The 22,777-nt window shown below is 44.5% G+C and overlaps 1 protein-coding gene across 1 annotated transcript in view; it reads left to right on the top strand.

Moving 5' to 3' along the window:
- Positions 1-17,399, top strand: part of prdm5 (PR domain containing 5) — a 35,367-nt gene extending 17,968 nt beyond the window's left edge. The window contains exons 13-14 of the mRNA XM_079157938.1: positions 9,149-9,234; positions 16,745-17,399. Coding sequence (XP_079014064.1) covers positions 9,149-9,234; positions 16,745-16,906 — 248 coding nt within the window. The 3' untranslated portion in view covers positions 16,907-17,399. The remainder of the gene's footprint in view (positions 1-9,148; positions 9,235-16,744) is intronic.
- Positions 17,400-22,777: the final 5,378 nt, after the last annotated feature.

Genomic DNA, 22,777 nt, shown 5'->3' with positions numbered 1-22,777 from the left:
TTTGTATGCGTGTGTGTTTTCGTACATGTGTGTGTGTGTGTGTGAAGGACAAACCCGCAGAGAGAGAGAATGTCTTCCAGTGTGGGCCAGTTAGCCCAGTCTGATTGTATTTATATAGAATAAACAAAAGGGAGGAATGCTGGGGGAGGGGTGGGAGCCGAGGGGACACCTCAAAGAAAGAAAGGAGCAAAGAGAGAAAAGACCACTCCAAGAAAGCATCCAGCCGGACGACCTCTGACCCCGACTGGCTGTAAATCTGTCCCCTCGTTCTATAGACGGGGAGGTGTTTTTTGTTTGTTGCAGGTTTTTTTTTTTTTTTGTGTGTGTGAGAGGAAAAAATAAGGTTTGGTGAGTCGTTTCCTGAGCGACGATCCCGACTCAAACATGGAGACTTAATTTGTTGTGATGAATGTACGACGTGTAAATCATAAAACAAACCCCGTTAACGTAAGTAACACTTTAAAGACGGCTCGTTTTCTCTGTCGGTAATCTCTTAAAGATGGCCACCGGTCGAGGTAGACACCTTTAAATGTGGACGGCAGACAGGAAAGCTCGATCTTGTTTGTCTTCCTGCTTCACAGGAACAAGTCAGCATTGATTATTTACCTGCTAAACACAGAGGACTTTGTACGGATTCCTCGGAGATTTCCTTCCCCGATCATTTTACCACCAAACACGGCTGCAACTTCCCCCGCTGTGACAATGATTTATTTATTTTTTAATTCAAATGACATAATTGATCCTGATTTTAGCTTGATATAAATACGCTTTATTGTTAAGCTAATACTGAGTACTTGAATACTAGTTTTACGCTTTGTTTGCAACGTCGGCACAAAGATGAAGGGAAGACCGAAGCCTGTCGGGACAGAAGACAAACCCGTTGGTTTGGATGGATTCATTTCTCCATTTTTGTTGTCTTCAGCACTTGTAGCCGACATATAGGATGTGACGGTTGGTTCTTAGTTATATTTGTTCAGAAAACAAAACAAAAACAGTGGACTGCTTGCTTGAGGCCTTGAAATTAGCATTTTGACGGTTTGTCCGTCACTGTGTTGTTTTTTTTTGCAACCAGAAGTGACACAAGAGGGCGGAGCTAAGTGCAACCGAACGCTGAATAAGACATTGTTCGTTGACCAAAAAGATTACAATTAACTTCCATGAAGTGAAAACTGTGAAAGGGTGAAAGTTGAAAACACGGACAACTCTCAAACCAGACAACACTGTGGTAGCCACCTGTCAATCACCGTGTAGCCCCGCCCCTAAAGCATCCCCTGCTTTATGGTCTGTTTGACTCTAAATGGACCATCATTTACTAAATGAACATCATGCTGTATTGAAGAAGACTTGAAACTAGAGATTGAGACCATAAACTCATGTTTACAATGTTTACTGAGGTAATAAATCAAGAGAGAAGTAGAGTCATTTTCTCATAGACTTCTATACAACCAGAGGAGTCGCCCCCTGGTGGACACTAGAGAGAATGCAGCTTTGACACACTTTTCAGACCGCAGGTTGCCGCCTGGTAAATATAATGCGATCCTTTGGAAAGAACTGACCATAACGCTTTTTGCAAAACTGTGGTAATTGCAACCGCCCATCAAACATTATGGGAGAATTGGGTAAATTGACACTTTCAAAACTTGAGAGTGTTAAGTAGCTGGTAATACACGGGCTGTATATTTGGCTTGGCTCTTGTATCAGTGTAATTTGTTCCGAATATCTTGTTGAGCTCAAATAAATTAGTTGTAGTGCCACAGAGAGCAGCCGTCATGAGATCACAGACAAGCCATAAAATGTGATCCGTCAAAAACTTGGACCAGGACGTCGAGGACGTCGTGGAACTCCGTCGTCATGATGGATTGTTTCTACTTTTTGGCCCCGTTGTGTGTCCACAACACGGCTCAGTGAGAGTAGATTTTCCCACCATGTGTGCCACGATGTGGTAAATAACCGTAGTGGGGTCATGAAAATTATTTGTGCCAAGGGAAACGTTGACAGAACCCAGAGCCTCGCTTTCATACTTTGACATCATTGGACATGTCGTGTGTGGGCACGGTGTAAACCCATGAGCCGTGGTACAAACACTTTGGTGTGTTGCTGTTTAATTAAACCCTTAAAAATGCTGGTTTAGTGTTTATGTTGTATTATGATTCAAGCTTCAATGTTTAGACTTTTCCCACATGCTCGGGCAGACCGAGGTCTCCAGTGTGTTTGCACATGTTCAGTAGTCAAAAAGAGAACACATCATCCTCATCGTAACCAATAATTAAAAGATGTGTAGATTTAACGAGCTAAAACAAAAAAACAAGCAGTGTGTCATCTCTACACAGCTGTCTGTGATGGGTATGTTAAAGCCACCATTCAAGGTGGGAAAATACACAAAGACGGCACCAAACAGCTCATAATTCATCTCTAATATCTGTTTTATATTCATGTGAACACATCTCCTTCAAACTACTGGACTTATCCAAGTTTATCACCAAAACTACATTTTACAGATGACGTGTGAACACATCATGATAACGCTATAATGTAGCTTCAGCCAGTACTCATGTTCACTGAGCAGAGCCTGAAGGCATCATGATGTCACTGAAGTGAACCTCCTCCTGTTAGCCGTTAGCGGTGCTGCTAACGTTACTAGCTCTCCTCTTGTTGGTCTAAACACTGATTGGTTGTTTACAATGAAACATGATCAGAGATCAGAGACTAGAAACACATATTTTACTGAATATTGGAGTTTAAAACTGTATCTACACTGTGATAGTTAACGTTAAACTGTGTCATTGCGTGCGTGCTGAAACGCGAAGCGGATCCGTACGGATCACGGATCCACAACGGTCCGTTACACCACAGCTGTCACATTGTGTATCTACAAAAAACAAAAACATATTCCATCAGAATAATTTGAAAATGCTATAATCTCGTTATCAGCAGTATGAACGCTGTGCAGTGTGGCGGCGTTTAGCTCGCCAACGGGAGACACACACATCTTCCATTCACAAGCTGGGTATCAAATGAAGTACTCCATTGGTATTGGTGGTATCACTTTAAGGGAACTCGTATTAGTACTGATATCATCACTTTTACAATACAATCAAACAATACCACTCCAGCAATTTAGCTTTGCACTTCCTGACATCCTGAGTTATTTTTAAACAGCAGAAATTATGTAAAATAACAATCTTTGGCCCTTAAATGTTCTGGTCAGAGAAAAGTTCTCACTCGTCCGGACCACTTATTGTCAAACCCTCTCTTCTGTTATTATCCGGTATATATATATATATAATACACATCATGTCTGGTTCTCCTCACAGACAGGGAGGAGTGGTCGGGTTATATTCTGGACTACAGATGACAAGTAAAGTCGATCTGACTCACTGAACTAAAAGCTTGTGAACAACCTGAAGCATCTTAACATCAGTAAATCATCGCCGTCTACATATTGAAACATTTGTATAATTATACAAAAGGACGTGCCAACAATATTATTATTTATTTATTTGCTTTAAAAGCGACCGTGTACGGTTCAAGAACTTAAATGTCACTATTCGATGCACCGTACCAGATCACAGCTTCAAGCTCGTTTAACATCTGTAGTCCCTTATCAGGTCAAAACAAAGAGAACGCAAGAACAAACAGTACAGAGTAAGAACATGACAAACAGTTACACATGAAAGAACACGCAATACAAAGCTACACACAGTAACGCATCACAAATGTGTGCATGGCAGATAAAAGCAAGAGGCAAGATGACCACGAGGTAGAACTGAAGGTCGGCGAGGACAGAGCTGAGCAGCAAAGTCAAACTTTTTAAGTTGGATTAGAAAATGTCAGCAAAAAGTGTATTTCCAGAAAAGGCTGATTGCCCAAATGCACAGCGGAGAAATGGTATGAAACATATAGAAGATACGCTTGAGGATCATAGCGGTGAACTCATCTGAAGTAAGAGAGAACACAGCTCGTATATGACATTTTAAAGGACTTTTATTTTGAAATTCCACATCAGGATGTCCTGATGTTTTCTGAGTGACACGCCGAGGTGGGCAGCTTTTATTTTGAAGTTTGATTGGCCTTTGGAAACATATTCTTTATTATTGAGTTTCACCTGAAGTCAGTTTTTGGTCACTTTTATAGCTGTTACGCGCTCTTACCGTAATACTTAGTATACACACGTACCCTAAAACTTGGACCCTTTTTTTAAAAGTGGAGGCTATTAATTGGTCGGTGTTTTGTCGGAGACCCAGTGAAGTGCTTTGTCGATATTTGGTGCAATTTGAACACGTGATATTCAATATTAAGAAACTTTGAATAAATTAGCGAACAGCGCTCTGTGCCCCCCCAACAATGCTGTAAGCAGCAATTCCCAGGAGCTAAACAATAGGGCCGTTCCCAAACGGGCATGGCGCTAACTAGCGCTATGCTAGTAATCTAAAATTCTCAAAACCAGTTAATAATTGCATATTTCTTTCTGTTAAAAAACCCCACTGAAAACATGCATGTGTTTTACAGTGAATTACCGTAATACAGATTGTTCTTCGTGTGATTATGGGTTTCTCAGTGAGACCAGACTTTATATTAAACAACATTCATTTTCCTGTCGTGGAATAGAGAACATTTTATATTTTAGACACTAATTGTCTCAATCGTGGTGTCTTTTGTTTTGGTAACAGTCGTATTGGGATGTTTCTTTGCAGCTTTAAGTGGTCAGAATATGTCCCTCAGATGGACATCTGGTCGGACTCTGGAATCACTGAACTTGTTTACGCTCTGAGGATTGTTTGTCCTGACCGTGGTCATGGTTACAAGCATCACTGTAATCATTATTATGAATTACTGTCCGTCCTCGCGATGGAAAGCGCGCCTCTCTATCGCAGCTTGAGCTCTTTCAATTTGGATTGAGATGCGTGTCGGGAGTTCGGATCCGCTTCATGTGCGGTGAGTCGAGTCCGTCTTGATGCCTTTTCGCGCGGTCGAGTGTTTGAGGAAGTGGAGAACTCTGCCGAGACCCCGGCGGTAATGGAAAAGGTCAAGTGTAAAAGTTGTCGGGGGCGTTCCTGCGGCTCATCAAAGGCGAACTCTTATCATCTCCAACACGCCGATATCGCGTTACCTCGGGGCCGGCCGGCCCCACGTCGGCATGTGACAGTGTGGGACGGTTTTAGGGCCACTGTCTGGCTGAACCTGGAGGAAGCCGGGAATTAATTTCTGACGGACAGCGCTAATGTGTTTCAGACCGGAGCCCCGAAGCTACAAAGCGCTCTCCATAACACCAACGACCGCGCGGAGCAGGCGAAAAACGACAAAAAGGCCCCGACCATCTGCTAACCAGACGCACACGCACACACACACATATACGACACACGAGGGGTGCCAAACGGATCGATTAGCAGACGAGGAGTGTGAGGGCCACAGCGGGGGGCCGTAGGGGGGTCGGGGTGGGGGGGGGGGGGTGGACACCCAGGGTCAAAGAGACGGTGTCCCGTTTCGACACATGCTAAATCAGTTACCGTAAAGCCCCGGCTCTGTGCCGCAGCCACCCCTCATAATCCCCAAACAATCTGGCTCAATCTGCAGAATAAGTGGAGGGTTTCCAGTTACAGTATCGCTCACACACCAATAACAGACCCAACGTCTGAAAGAATGTTACTACTTAAGGTTCCAATGGCGTTTGTTTATTTCCTGTTACGCTAAAGGACGGAGTCGCTCTCGTTTCATTCAGAGCAGGTTGAACCAGGAACGCTGTTGGACGACAGCAGGGCTGCAACTAAGGATTCATTGTGGATTATTAATCTGGATTAATACATCGTTTGGCCTCTAAAATGAAAGAAAATAGTGACAAATGTCCAACGTGATGTCTTGTCCGAAGCAGAAAGATGTTTAATCTCCATGTTTGAGAGGCTGAAAGCATTTTGCTGTCGGTTGACTAATTGTTGCCGTTTTAGCCACAAAGTAGTTTTAGAACAGAATCATTTTCTCCGTTTGCATTTTTTCAGATTTCTTATTTTTCTTTATTTAACTTTTATTTATCCGGGTTGATCCCGTTTAGATTTGTAATCTCTTTTAAAAGGACACGTAAAAGTTTCACACCAGCTCCACATAAAAACACAAATAGTATTTCACAAAAGATAGGATAGATAGGTAGAGAAAAAAGAGGCAGAAAGCTTAGTTTATACTACGTAGTGAAGCCGGCACCACAGAATGACGTAATCAGTAGTTCACTGATTAAAACACGATGTCTGAGGATTATACAAAGATTCATATTAAGTGTTTCAGAAACAGGAAGTTAATATGAATCAAATAGTTTACCGGATATTCAACCTTTGTTTCTCTAGAACACGTCTGTCTCGACTTCTTTCTCTCCAGGGTTTGAATAAAGGTACTAACGTAGTTTATGAACGTGAGATATGAGTTTACAGATAATCACAACCTACAGTCTATGTTCATGTCTCTGCGTCTTCATGTCGTCTGTACGGCCTCTGGTTCAGCAGAATAACGCAGCGAACAGAGCGATGAGTAGAAACGCCTCCGTGCACTCTGATGCATTAATAAAACATCACCGTAATGAATTACAGAGAGGAGCACATGTGTGTTGAGTAGGTGAGGAGGTGTGATCCTCGGCCGGGCGTGGTTCTCTCCGCTGAGTATTAACTGACAATAGCCACAGAGCTACACGACCGGCACGCGGTGCTCCGGTGCAATTAGCGCACTAATGCGTTCCCCGGGACTCCCCGAGGCCGACGCTGGGCCTCAACCCGACACCGCACACGCTACACCAGAACCAGGACTCGCTCTCCTCTTCCTCACACACATCTGGGATTCAGATCCTTCCTGTTTGTCAACAAACGGCCTCCTGGAGGCCAAAGCGGCTCAGAAAGGATCTCTGCACACGTCTCAGTGTGTGTGATCGCCAGTCGACATGTGTCAGAGTTAACCCTTTCCACGCCGACGGGAGCTCCTCCGAAGCCCTCTTGTGGGGGTTCTGGTGGGTTCACAACCCGGCGTGTGCGTCTGCTACGTGACAGCTTCTGTTTCCAAACACTCGGGGTTTTGTGGGATATGATTTCAACACAGCATGATGTTCATTTAGTAAATGATGGTCCGTTTAGAGTCAAACAGACCATAAAGCAGGGGATGCTTTAGGGGCGGGGCTACACAGTGATTGACAGGTCGACACCAGAGACGTACACGGCGTCTCTACGTCACTCCTCCTCAGTCCACATATGGTCACTTCCTGTTCATCGGCTGCAAAAAAACTAACACGGCGACGGCCGTAATCCAAGATGTCGAAATTGACGAACTTGAGGCTTCAAAACATCAGTTCCACAAACCGACGAGTGACGTCACGACGACTACGTCCACTTCTTAAGAACAGAACTAAACCCTCACGGCCTCAAAGTCCATCAGGATGAGGACAAAGTCAGATCCACAGATGGATCCACGAGCTAATCTGTCTTTGAGTGTAAAATATCAGCTCTGATATGAAGCTGTGTTCCTCCGTTACTGTCTGAAGAGAACAGTTGTGTGTTTGCAGCACTGGAAGACGATATTACTCTTCTCGTAAACTCCCTCGACGGATCCTCTGATTTAATGAGCATCTTTGCGCGTTGAATCCCAAGGAAACACAGCTAATTAACCTTATTATTTAAAGGGCCAGAACGTCTCCCCCCATCAATAAAACCACTCGCTTGCCTGTTCAGCACTTAGTCATTAAAAGAGAGATGAAGCCGATTAGAAATGAAGGAATGTGTCTGTAGGTATTCTCATTAGATGGGACCGTGTGCACTTGCAGGCATATTTATAAATCCAGAGAAGAGGAAGAGTCCTTTCTTACATCGTGAGGAAGGAGACTTTGTTCAGTTTGCTGTGGCTTCCTGATTAACGCTGCGTCTATGAACTATATGAAGCAATTATTGAACCCAGAGCTCTGACTGTACTTTCCCGTCTGGGACTTTTAATTTCAGTGCGGTTCCACATGTTACCTCACATCCCTTCTATAGATCGGTAATCAGCTCCGGCGCTGCTATCGGGCCGGTGCATCGGCACACGGTAAACAGATCCATGTGTCAGCGGCCCCCCGTTTGACTGACAGCCTGTCACTTCCTCTCCGTCGTCATCGCCGCAGCGCTCAGATAGGATCTGGAGGAGTTTTTTGATCCGACCCGGGGTACGCCACATACCCTCTGATGTGCTGCCTTTAAAACTGTCGGCCGGTCCGAGCTGCTCCGATAGCGAGACGTGAAGCGGAGCCGATGTCAGCTTTTAGTTTTTTTTTTGCTCTGCGGTGGAAAGTCAGTGTGCATCAGGACCGAGCGGCTCTGAGTGAAAGATATCTGGTGGAGCGGTGGTTAGAGGCAAACACACACACACACACACACACACACACACACACACACACACCTGAAGCATCACCTTTCAGCACGGACACATGGATACATGAACGTCTCACCCACAAAATGACCGTCTGTGTACAATTGAAAGAAATGGAGGCCATGTTTAACAACTATATGGAAACACATGTTTTGACTCTATTTGACCGCATGCTTTCATTCTGTACAGCGTCGGGTGGAGTGTGGTCGCACATGTACGCAGAGATAAACACTCTGTTGCAGTAGTCGTTACTTTGGCTGTGGGGAGAAGAACTCGTCCTCCTCCGCTAATCGACACGTTCACTACTACCACTGAGCAGCAGCACCAGGAGGCGACCTCTCGTTCAGCCGATGCTTCATGTGTTTAAAGCTGCATTCTCTCTAGTGTCCACCAGGGGGCGACTCCTCTGGTTGTATAGAAGTCTATGAGAAAATGACTCTACTTCTCTCTTGATTTATTCCCTCAGTAAACATTGTAAACATGAGTTTATGGTCTCAATCTCTAGTTTCAAGTCTTCTTCAATACAGCATGATGTTCATTTAGTAAATGATGGTCCATTTAGAGTCAAACAGACCATAAGTGAATCTATAACTGGATAATTGACTCTTAGATTATATTAGATTTGTGTGAGAGTTTGTAAATGGATGTTTTGATATCTGACATTTGATTTTCTCCGTTTTTTAATTTCTTTGTTCATAATAACGGCATGAGAGAAAAACTAAGTGTTCTTCAACATATGAAGTTGATCCGTTGTGAGTAACTGTCGGTTCTTCTTCCCCAGGTGAGCGTCCCTACCAGTGTCCCTACTGTGACAAAGCCTTCAGCAAGAACGACGGCCTGAAGATGCACATCCGCACACACACTCGAGTGAGTTTCCCTCAAAGCTTCGACCTTTCTTCTTGTTCCTATCTCACTTGTTGTCGTCTGTGCATCAAGGGTTTTGTGTTCTTTCTGCAACTTTACTCACTTTACAGCATGTTGAAGCACAAGTAGAATCAGAATTGTATGAGTCAAACTGAATGATGCATATTTACGGTTTGGATGTGTTTGCTTTGTAAGTGATGTTGTTTCGGTCCCGTGAAGGTGCTTGAGTTTATCCTCTGAAAGATCCCTGCAGCCGGCTGCAGACGTAGGAAACATGTTCCCGATGTCCTGAACATGTGACTGTAGAGTGAGTCAGGGCTCCGGGTGGAGAAAAGGAAAACCGTGAGGTCATTTCCTGGGCCGGGTCGGGACGGCGCTCCTCGACCCGTCGTCGTTCTCCACCGAAGCGACACTTTTCCTCTCTCTCTCTCTCTCTCTCTCTCTCTCTCTCTCTCTCTCCGCTACGTGCGACTTGTTTCGTGGTAGATTTGCATCACCCGTCCCGTCCCGTCGGCTCTGTTGGTCTCAAAGACGTCGTCCTGCGTTAACGCTGTCCAGAGCAGCGAGCCGATAATGGACGTATCCTGCTCGGGTCCAGCGTCCCCTCAGTAGAAACAGGCAGGTATAATTTTGTAGCGAGCCGCTGATTAAACTGACTGATGTTTTTGTTCCTAATGTTTCCCCCTCGGATCTGCCTTTGCTCACGGCGCTCTGAAACATGAACAGTTACAAACAGCAGAGCCAGATGAAGTCACTGTCGAGCAAAAACCAACGTCGTTTGGCTGAAAAGAGCCGCAGCTCAGCGTTAACGTACGCACGACTTGTTTTTACCACAAAACCGCAGCGTCGGCAGATTGAATGGGACACATTTAATGCCGATAGGCAGCGCTGACATTTTGGACATTGAGAGATTTTTCCTTATGATATGTTTTGATCTCTGGTGGTCGGTGCATGTTGTACGACTACAGACGCACATTTGTTTTTTTAATATTTTGACTTGGAGACTTCATTAGAACATATCTTGGTGAGAGAGATCTGAGCGCTCCTCCCTTACGGGGAACGATGGCTTTTGCGGCGTGTGAACGTGTCCTATATGCAGCACAGACACCCGGCAGCAGTGCTGCAGATATAGAACCGTTGGAACATTGTATCTGGAGGGCTGCAGGCTCAGTCACCATGTGATTCCTCACTCTCAACCTGTTTTAGTTTCAAAATGATCCGTTCACAAAGAATCTGAAAACAAAACGGCGTAAACTTTAGCTAATGTGAGCTAACCGCGAATGTGCCACCGCCTTCACAATAAAACGCACCTTTTATTGTGAAAGAAAGCGTTTTCTTACTGTTCTTTGTTGATTTCTAACTGCTTCCTGAATCCGTAATGACACACGAGACGAGACGCAAACAAACAGAACTCCCATCTTTGCGTCTACGGACGCGCTGTTCGCTGAGAGCGGTCCGGTGGAGAGGGAAAGGTCGGGTCAAAAGGTCAGACGGCGAACAGCTGCTGGAGAGTGAAGGTCGCCAGGTACAGATGTTCGATGTTACCGAGGTCAGAGCGATGCATTCTGGGTACACCGCATCACCTAAGTCCACCCATGTGTTTCCTGACCTTTTCACCTTTGACCCCTGGTTTCTTTGTCGTACAAGAACCGCTCATGCCTTTTGGAAAAAGAGTCCTTAAAGACTGAAGTGGAAATTTGCATCAGATCACAGAGTTTCCTCACACACACACGCACGCACGCACACACACACGCACACACACACACGCACACACACACACACACACACACACACACACACACGCGCACACACACACACAGTTGCATCCTTTAAAGCCCCGCACGCAGTGAACCTGATCTTTACCTCCTTTTGTATCCCGTGTCGCTGGGCGCTCCTTGCCCCGCCCACACGATAGCGCCTTTTCCCAGGACCCTCACTTCCTGCATTCACCCCGTTCCCATGACAACTAAGCTTTCGAATTGGGTCGAGCCTTTTTTTCTGCTATCAGCCGGCCTCCCAAAGAGCGACAGTGGGAACCGGCTCCACGCTATCTCTCCTCCAAGTCTTCTAGGTGTCACCACTGGTTTCAGTCCACCCTGGTGAACACACACACACACACACACACACACACACTTGTGTTTTTGTGTGGACACACCCACGGTGAGATAGCCGCTTTGACTGACGCTGAGACGGGCCGGCGAGAGGCGCAGAGGAAATGTTCTTTGGTAAACTGCTGAGGTGTGGAGACAGAGGAGTGATACGCGCTCAAAGGGAATCTTCCTGCGCCGTGTTTTCCTTCCTCTTTTGAGGAATCCACGTGTTTTCGACGGTCATTTCCTCCCTACTGCGGGGGCGTTTCATATCTTCATAAACTCACAGGGAGTGTGAAAGTGAGAGGTGTGTGTGATGTGTCCACGTCTTCCTCCTGTGTGCTGTGCGTGTTTTCTTTTCACACACGTGTGTCATTAACCCGTCGTATGCCGTTAATGGACACAAATCCTCCTGCAGGGTTTGGTCCACATGTGAAGTATTGTGTTCATACGTATTGTCCCGCTGCATCTTTCAAACATCGGTGTGTGTGTGTGTGTGTGTGTGTGTGCGTCGCTGCAGGAGAAGCCGTATAAATGCAGCGAGTGCAACAAAGCCTTCAGCCAGAAGAGAGGACTGGACGAGCACATGAGGACCCACACGGGAGAGAAACCTTTCCAATGTGATGTGAGTATCCAACCGGCTCGCACGTGTTCGCCTGTGTGTGTGTGTGTGTGTGTGTTTAAGTGATGGCACAAGGCCAGATGTGTGTGTGTGTGTGTGTGTGTGTGTGTGGGGGGGGGGGGGGGGGCTCAGTAAGAGGCAGATAGTGATCTCGCTCCTCTGGGGGGGCCGAGTGGGCCGATCTCACGTAAACACATTGAGAGGATCAGAGGGAGAAATTACCCTCTGCTTAGAATACTGTAGCAGCAATACTTCTACTCAGAGACCAGGCGGAGGAACAGAGGATGCTGGAAAGAAACTTCTTTTCAATACTTTGTTTTATCGCCATTTTCTGAAAGTGAGAAAAGCTTCAATGTGATGGATAAACTGAATTAAGATGATTATTTTTAGACCAGAGGTTTTCAAATTGATGCTGCGAGACTTAAAAGGGACGGGTGTTCTAAAAACGACAGGAAAGACCTGATTACACAGACGTGGTAAACGTGTGTATTAGAGATCATTATGTGTCCATAAAACCACTGTACCTCTGCAGAACTAGCCTGAGAATCCTCATGTTTTGAAGTTTTCCAGTGATAGTTGTCTGAACATTCATGGAAACACTGTAAGCACGAGCTGCAAACCTTTAATGATGCCACTTTGCAAAAATGGAAACAAGTACAGGCTTAAAACTCGCCAGGTGTGTCTGCAACGACCACTGCTGCAGTGTTTGATTGGATGAACACAACCCACAATATGATAACCGCCAATCTAGACCGCAAGTGTATCAGACGTGTTTTTCACTCACGTTTCTTCACCGTATGCGTGTAAACGTGAGGTTGATTCTCAATACCAAGGCACGGAATAACTGTGTGTGTACTGGGAGTTCCGTTAGCCGTTAGCTGTTAGCTGTTAGCCAAACACATCGTCCGAAACATTAAAACTGTGTTTCCACTCCGACAGTGTCTCACCAGCCGCCCTCTACCAGCTGGAGGTCGGTTAAGAGTAAAGAAAGAGGAGTCAGAGATTAATCAATAGTATATAAAAAGCAATAAAAAGTGTTCTATAGAAAGTGCGAGAGCTCCTTGAGCAGGAAACACCTAAAATATGAATGCAGTTTGCTGCAGCAGCATGCGAGATCAGCCGTGGACAGACACAGAGATGCTCACTCACTCACTCTTCACTCACTCACTCATTCACTCACTCACTCACTCACTAACTCTTCACTCTTCACTCACTCACTCACTCACTCTTCACTCACTCACTCTTCACTCACTCACTCATTCACTCACTCACTCACTCACTCTTCACTCACTCACTCACTCTTCACTCACTCACTCACTCACTCACTCACTCACTCACTCTTCACTCACTCACTCACTCACTCTTCACTCACTCACTCTTCACTCACTCACTCATTCACTCACTCACTCTTCACTCACTCACTCTTCACTCACTCACTCTTCACTCACTCACTCACTCTTCACTCACTCACTCTTCACTCACTCACTCTTCACTCACTCACTCACTCTTCACTCACTCACTCACTCACTCACTCTTCACTCACTCACTCATTCACTCACTCACTCACTCTTCACTCACTCACTCACTCTTCACTCACTCACTCTTCACTCACTCACTCTTCACTCACTCACTCACTCACTCTTCACTCACTCACTCTTCACTCACTCACTCACTCTTCACTCACTCACTCTTCACTCACTCACTCTTCACTCACTCACTCACTCACTCTTCACTCACTCACTCTTCACTCACTCACTCACTCTTCACTCACTCACTCACTCTTCACTCACTCACTCTTCACTCACTCACTCTTCACTCACTCACTCACTCACTCTTCACTCACTCACTCTTCACTCACTCACTCTTCACTCTTCACTCACTCACTCACTCTTCACTCACTCACTCACTCTTCACTCACTCACTCTTCACTCACTCACTCTTCACTCACTCACTCACTCTTCACTCACTCACTCACTCACTCACTCTTCACTCACTCACTCATTCACTCACTCTTCACTCACTCACTCACTCTTCACTCACTCACTCTTCACTCACTCACTCACTCACTCTTCACTCACTCACTCACTCACTCTTCACTCACTCACTCTTCACTCATTCACTCACTCACTCTTCACTCACTCACTCACTCTTCACTCACTCACTCATTCACTCACTCACTCACTCATTCACTCACTCATTCACTCACTCACTCACTCACTCATTCACTCACTCACTCACTCACTCACTCACTCATTATCTCCTGGTGGGGATAAAAAAATGTGTTGCCCACAGTGGAAACAAAATCCAGAAGCACGTCCAAAGCATTATGGGAACTGTAGTCCCAAAACTCCAAAATATAAGAAATAATAGTATGAGTAAAACTTTATCATATTGACTTTACATAAACTCAGATAACGTGCTTCGTAGAAAACCTGACGACATTCTGAGGAGCAGGTTTTTGTCCACAGCATCGGACTTTGAAAGCTCAGTCATGCACACAACTTTTAGATCGTAAACCAAATATCCAAATATCTCTCAATTCTTTGAAGAACGTAGAGGAAAAAAAGAAACAATCGCGTCTAATCCATCACCCATCTCTGGATCCTCAGATTCCCGTTTGAGCTTTAACACCCCGATAAGCCTTTAATCCGTGGCATCGCCTCGAGTTCCAAAGCAGAAAATGGGCCTAGCGTTGTTGTCTCAGACCACAGACTCAGTATCCCATTCATCGCCAGTGAAGCATCAGCAGAAAGCGTCTCCCAACATTCATCTGGATTCTTTTTTTTTTCCTCGGCCGTGGAAGAGACATTCTCATGTTAATAATTCTGAAGATAATAGAAATAACATGTGTGTTTGATTTTGAGTGAGACAAAAAAGGGGGTCGCACGGTTCCAGGAACATTTTCCAGAACAAAGCTAGAGGGGCTGTATGAGCCGTTTCTGTCATAACAGCATTAAACATGTTGTCGAAGCGTCCGGTAACATCTGGGAGACGAGGAGGCCTCTCTCATCAGCTCCCGTCGCTGCTTCACTTTGTAAAAATGATCTAATATTTTACTGACACCGGAGCAGATTTGTTGACTGTTTGAAAGATATTTGGATAACAAAGCTAGAACATGATAGCACATCTAAAAAAGCTGAAGAACTAATGATGAACTGTACAAATGTTCACATAGAACTAGTGATGTAACAACGGACCTGTTGGTCAACGATCCGTACTGATCCCCCCCACAGATTGATCCGTTTAACCATCACAGTGTAACATTAACCATCACAGTGTAAATAAAGTTTAACGTTAACCATCACAGTGTAAATAAAGTTTAACGTTAACCATCACAGTGTAGATAAAGTTTAACATTAACCATCACAGTGTAGATAAAGTTTAACATTAACCATCACAGTGTAGATAAAGTTTAACGTTAACCATCACAGTGTAGATAAAGTTTAACGTTAACCATCACAGTGTAACATTAACCATCACAGTGTAGATAAAGTTTAACGTTAACCATCACAGTGTAGATAAAGTTTAACGTTAACCATCACAGTGTAAATAAAGTTTAACGTTAACCATCACAGTGTAAATAAAGTTTATCGTTAACCATCACAGTGTAGATAAAGTTTATCGTTAACCATCACCATTATTATACTTCATTAAAACAACTCATAACATTTGAATTGCCATTTTATGCAAATGAGCACTCCAGATGACTATAACAATGTTAAAGGGTAACATTTAGAAAAAAAGTGTGATCGGGGATCCTTGAAAGTAATATTTACATCCGACACTATAGAACCTGAACCCTGAGTTCACCCCGACACTGAACCTCTCAACAAGAGTTAGAAACAGATTGTTTCATTTCTGGACCGACCACATCATAATCATAAAACAGGAACTTTCTGAAGTCTGTCTTCAAACTAAAGACGATTTCATTCACGTCTATTTTTCAGCCACAGACGTAAACCGTCTGTGAGATTTAGTCAGAATGTAATTCATTGCTGTGAAGCTCTTCACAGATGGAGAGAGGACTCATGCTGCGACTCTTGCAGCAGTGAGTTAAACTGCAGCTGAACAGCAGCCAGCAGGCGGATTACGGTGATTGATGGAGGACGATGGAGTCATTTGTTCAGTGTAAAATGGCTCATTTATGATGGATGTTAAGTTGCATGCATTCCCTCTCGCTGCTGGTGGGGAAAATAAAAAAAAATAAAAAACGATATCTGTCGCCACGGTCCAGCGTGTATGATTTACAAAATCATTCTGTGTGTCCAGCTGTTCCTGTGATAAAGTGTCCAGAGAGAATCTGGTAAACAAGATCAGACGTTACATTTAGCTTTATTAGCTTAAAGAGGAGACACGACAGGTGAGTAGGGTCAAAAAGGTAACTAACTGCTGACATTAACACAATTATCTTATTGCAAATTTTGTGAAATGTTAAGTTCGCGTATGCAAATGAGGCATTTTCTTATTAAATACGTGCAAATTTTCATCCATTTCCAGAACATAAATGTGAACTTTGGATAAAGCCAGGTTCAAAGTTCTTGTTTCATGTTGTTGACATATTAGAGTCAAAGGTTCTTTAAGCATTATGTAACGGTAACTTTTGATGAATTTAGGAGAAATCTACAGACGTAAACAGACAAAGTATAAAATAAATGTTTTATTTCCTCTAGTCTGAAAGAAGACGAGTTATGGAGGAAAAATAGTCAAAAATCTCAAAATTTGCCTTAAAAAGCTGTTTTTGCCTCGAGTTTCTCTCCTTAATTCTTACTTCTAAACTCCCGTGTGTTTGTGTGGTTTCCAGGTGTGTGACCTGTCGTTCAGCTTGAAGAAGATGCTCAGCAGGCACAAGCTCACGCACAACCCCAACCGGCCCATGGCAGAGTGCCAGCTGTGCCACAAGAAGTTCACCAGGAACGACTACCTCAAAGTACACATGGAGAACGTCCACGGGGAGACGGAGTAGCTAGAGCCAATTATGGAACCGCTGGCCGGGGAACGATATCTGATTCCTCAGATAACGTCCAGCCTCGTGCCTCCTGCAACCAGAGTGGTCCATACGTACTGTATGCACAGATGGATAGATAGCAGCAATGTTGTAATTAAAGATACATACATGTAGAATATGGGAAACATTTGGGCGAGTATTTAATAGTAGAAACATAGGCTGTACTTCTGTAAATCTTTTTGTCATATTGTTATTGTTTGAGCCGCTGTGTCTGCTCTCAGAACCAGTGTTTCAGCCTGACCTCCACTGTAGCACTAACTGCTTGAACGCGGTACTGTACACCAAAGAACACCTGCTAACCAAAGACCTGAAAGCGTACTCTTTTTTTGTTTTACCTACTTGGTGCCCAAACATGTTTAATATTTAGACTCTGTTAAGCCCTGAGAGCAAACTTCTGCTCCGTTTCAAAGTGAAAGTATTAAAACAGGATGTAAGACAGAGAGTAATCCTAACCAGCTACAAAATCTGAAACAGCTCACAAGTAAAAGTATTACTTTTACTTGATATTCAGAGAGTATAAACGTACTGTACATGCTTTTTTTTCAGCCCAGTAGCCAGAAAAATGTGTCATACGTTATCCACGATACGTTGAATGTGGATGATTTTTCAAGTGGCGTAGAACGTCCACAAAGAGATGATGTTAATGATTTACGCTAGATACGTTGTAGCGTTGCGTTGTAGCGTTACGTTATAGCGTTGCGTTGTAGCGTTGCGTTGTAGCGTTACGTGGTAGCGTTGCGTGGTAGCGTTACGTTGTAGCGTTGCGTTGTAGCGTTGCGTTGTAGCGTTACGTTGTAGCGTTATGCGGTAGCGTTACGTGGTTGCGATGTAATTTTGTTGCCGAAACCTAACCAATCGTTTGCACAACGTTAACCACGAGACATTATGAGTTTATGTGATACGAGGCTGATATGAAACGTATTCATGAAACCTTTTTTTGCGTTCAGAATGGTCCACATTCAACATAACCTGTGGTTTGCAGAAACGTACAATGCTGAAAACATTCTGGTGACTGGGTTGCCAAACAAGCACAGGACTTTCACCGAGGTGATCACTGTTTGTGTCTCGTGTGAAACCAAAAGTTAATATTGACTTAACGGCTGTTACGTAACGTTACGCACGGAGGTCCGCTAAGGGCGGATATTTATTTACGCTAGTTATGTTGTTCCGTTACATTGTTACATTACGTTATTATTTTAACATAAACCATGATCTCTTGTCTAACCTTCACCAATCGTTTCACAAGGTTAACCACGCGGCCCTGTACGTTTCTGCAAGCGTGATACAAACTTATTTTAAACATCGACATTCAACGTCTCCCGTGGTTTGGAGAAACTTCTTCAGATCTTCTCTCCTTAGTTTATGAACGGCCTCCACAAAGAAGCAGAGAAGAAGTAGCATGGCTTTAGTAGTGCTGTGGGATGTCTGATTGGAAGTGCCTGTAAAACTAGACATCTGGTTTTAGCAATAATTTAGCAGATAACTTTACATTATTAATTGAAGATGAACGACATCCTTCCTTTCCCTCAGACTTTTGGTGCTTAAAGTTACTGTTTCTGCGTCCCAAGTTGTGTTCGGGACAAAAAGAAAATCCAAAGTACTGTTCGTTGACTTCTGTGATGTATTTGTTGATGCTGTGCCTTACAGCGTGTGTTCTTTGTTCAATACAGCATCTCATGTATTTCAGTAGAATTCTGTCCTGTTTTACGTCCACACCCTCATTCACTGCCACTGTGATGAATGTACGTGTTTTTCCAGCTGTTTATTCAGCATCTGCAGACTGTGAATTGTCACTTCACACTTTTGCATTTTGAAATGTATAAAACCTCATCACCTACCAAACATCCATTTCCTCCGCCCGTTCTAATTATGTGTTTGTGAACTGTTGATGTAAGGGGGGGGTTTGGGTTCTCGTTGTTAATCTAAGCACTATTCTTGGGTCGGGCTAATTAAAGCTTCCACTGAGGCCACAGCCACCACTCGGCTGATCTGTAAAGCCACACTCTCTGATGGTTTCTGTGGACGCGGAGACGCTTTTCTCACGTCCGTCCTCCTTCAGCAGAGGATCCTGTGAGAATCTGATCGTGAGCGGTGGAGCGAAGCTGCGAGTTGTTCTGTGTGAAGTGTTTTGTGGTTGTGGCTTCTTAAGAAACACGTAACTCCGACAGTATGTCTGCCTTCACTGTTTGTTTAACCTTTAACTAATGACTGGTGTTCATGTTAGATTACGTTTCTTAGGTAGGGACGGTATCGTTTGGAGTTTATCGATACTCTTATCGGTTCTTTTGGATTGTTTCCTGAGAAAAAAGACATTCAATGAAGAAAAGAATCAACTTTTCTTTATTATTATTGTTTGTAAACAAAGTCTTTCTTGAGCAGCAACACAAGAAGTTCAGAAATCTTTAAAACACATTCTCAGCTAATCAATGATCTCAGTGATTATGTTTCATTGATGATCCTGTTCTTCTGATCAAACTCAGTATGACATCACCACCGTATGACATCACTACCGTATGACATCACCACCGTATGACATCACCACCGTATGACATCACCACCGTTGCCTGACGGCTGCTCCACCAACAGACTGATGTTCTGCTTGTTGGTCACATGTTGTGATGAACTTACTTGTGAGAGTTTCATTGTGTTTGAGACGACCAGAGTTCTGCAATGTTTCCTTCTCTCTGATCATGATGTGAGTCTCACGCTGTGCTGAGAGGAGACAAAGAGACAAAGAGACAGAGAGACACAGACAGAGAGAGGACGTTTGAGACGAGGACGCCTCACTGCAGAACTAAGAAAGTACGGATAGTAGAACCGGTAACTCTGGACCGCATCAATACTAACAAGTGTTTACTCATTTAGAACCAGTTCCCGTTTAGAACCGGGTTTCGGGGGGGCATCCCTCGTCCTGCGGAGCGGGGTTAGCGGTGACTCTCGGATCACACGTGACCGTCTTCGCTCTCTGGAGCTCGGTTCACCGCGTGGCCACGCAGGGCGTGGCCCCGAGTCGCCCCGGCCTCGCTGGGCTTGTGCCTTTCCCGCCGGACCTGCTCGTTAGTGGCGAGGCCTCCGGGCCGTACTGACGCACTCTCCCATACAGTAGCATTTATGCTGCATCCTGTAAACAGTAGTAGAAGTAGAAGGGATTTCCAGTGGTGGAGCGTTATTGTCCTCATGTCCTGAAGGCGCTGACAGGTCGGACTGGGTGTTGAGATGTCTCTCTCTGTCTCTAACAATGTGTCCTACCTGTCACCGTCCATGTCTTTTTCCCCCACTTTTTGTTTCCCAACCTTTTGATTTTCCTCCTGGGACTTTCCCAGTGACCCAGTGATCTTGTCCCCCACTTCAGTCATCCCTGCCTGCATGTGTCTCTCTCCCTTCCTGCTGGGTGTATCATGCCAAAGCTCCCCAGTCAATGTGTTTCTAATTACATGTTTTTACTGGAAGCCTCCAGTTTCCTGTGTTGCCTCCCAGTTTGTAAGTGTGGCTCAGACTGGGTCCACGACCGGGCGTCCACAGAGAGCCCCGCCCACCGCGCGGGGAAGTATCATTACCACGCCGAAACCGCGAAACCGCTGTCACGTCGGGAATGACTCGGACACGCTTGTCTGACCTCCTGTGTGTTTTGGGGGCCGGCGTTGCTGTGGCAACGGGTAGCCTTTTCCATTCCCCTTCGCTTGACCGGAGTAATGTGGAATGTGCGTGCCCGGGCGAAGAATGCCGTGCCGGAGGATTTTAAAGCGAGCGGGCCGGGTGTGTTTGGGTATTCTGGGTCGGCCCTTCAGCGGTGATGGATGTTCCTTTAAAGCCACATTTCCATGGAAACACACTGTGGCCCTTTGGTACCTAAAAAGCCTCGACACTGAAAACCAGCAACGGGTCAAATGCTTGACACAAGGCCATAGGGCTAGGCACACACACACACACACACACACACACACACACACACACACACACACACACACACACACACACACACCATCCTCACGATATTTCTGTCTCGCTTGCTGATTTACAAGATGGTTCTAATTTATTCTTCAGACTCCACTCCAGGAAGTATCAGGTCAGGTAGACGGGGATTATTTCATGAGGAGGAAATTGGGAAAGGAACTATCATTAAACTGCACACAGCTACTCCTAGCCCCTCCCCCCCCCCCCCAACCTACAAACAGCACAAAACTTTATCGATAGACAGAAACAAACAAACGCAAGCTGTTTTCACAAAATGTTGCTCATAAAAACTACCCGTTCGTTACCAAACAACAAACACAAACTGTGTTTGCATTCTCTGGAGTGAATAAACAGCTTAGTTTGGTCAGAAGTTGACTCTATAGGCTGCTCGTGTCTGTAATCCGCTAGTAAACAAGAGTAGAAGAAGAAGTAGAGGTTGAGAACAGGACACAAAACAACTCGCCTTGACCATCGAACCATCTACGAGAGAGAAATGAAGAGAGAGGTCTTCAGGAATTTGTTTTAGTCTGAGAGTTTTAATAGTTGGTCCTCAGTCCACAAGCACCTGTTGTTGCTGCTCCCAGCAGCGTTTTTACACATTAATGACATTTTTAGGAAGCATAAACAGCTCACAGTCATGTGAGTTAAAGCTTCCCTACTTCCACAGACTTTATATTAGTAGATGTCACCATGACGTCACTCATTGGTTTGTGGACTGCCGTTTGGAAGCCATAAGTTTGCCCTTTTGGCCGTCGCCATCTTGGTTTTCTTTTGCAACCAGAAGTGACACGAGAGGGAGGAGCTAAGAACAACTGAACGCTGAATAAGAGATTTTTATGCTACCAAAATGTTACAATTAACTTTCATGAAGTGAAAACACACTGTGAAAGGTTTAAAGACTAAAACACGGACAACTCCCAGACCGAAAAACACCGTAGTAGAGACCTGTCAATCACTGTGTAGCCCCGCCCCTAAAGCATCCCCTGCTTTATGGTCTGTGTGACTCTAAATGGACCATCATTTACTAAATGAACATCATGCTGTATTGAAGAAGACTTGAAACTAGAGATTGAGACCATAAACTCATGTTTACAATGTTTACTGAGGTAATAAATCAAGAGAGAAGTAGAGTCATTTTCTCATAGACTTCTATACAACCAGAGGAGTCGCCCCCTGGTGGACACTAGAGAGAATGCAGCTTTAACACGTGAAGCTTTGGCTTCACTTTTCAGAACTCAAGGTTGTTTTCGTTGTTGTTTTGCCGTTTCAATACAACGCGGTACTTCAAAATAAGCATAAAAATATGTGAATGGAAACACAGCTACAGTTAGTGACTTGCTGGTGAAAATAGTGGAGCAGTTAGCAGCTACAGAGCCAGATATTTCTCTCAGGAGTTGGTGGAGACCAGACTTGAACTAGAAGGAGAGTCGATACTGGACTTACATTTAAAGGGCGGCCAGAAACGCGACTCCAAATAAATGCTCGATGTGTAAAAAGCCACCATTGTGTTAATGTATTCGCCAATTCGAGGGCGTTAATATCAAAAACCAATGTTGTGTTCACCGCTGACGTGGCTGGTTTGAGGAACTATATCATGCCTCACAAAAAAGTTGTTTCACATGCAAAAAAATGGGAACATGTTACCCATGTGAAAAGACCCTGTAAAAACAAAATAGAGTTTATTGAGGTGGAAACAGAGTTCCCTGATTGTTTATGTTCATGGTGCCGACAGGAAATGGAACCACATTTGAAGCGATGGAGCACAATGGTGCCTCGGACACAAAGACGAGAACTCCACAACATACGGGGGCTGAAAGCTGCCCAGGAAACGCTCCAGAAGAATGATGGAGGATTGTCTCCTTTTTTTCCCAGTTT

The sequence above is a fragment of the Pholis gunnellus genome (assembly GCF_910591455.1).
Source record: "Pholis gunnellus genome assembly, chromosome: 4".
NCBI classification, from domain to species: domain Eukaryota; kingdom Metazoa; phylum Chordata; class Actinopteri; order Perciformes; family Pholidae; genus Pholis; species Pholis gunnellus.
Note: the sequence above shows the minus strand (reverse complement) of the source record. Positions and strands in the feature narration are given on the sequence as shown.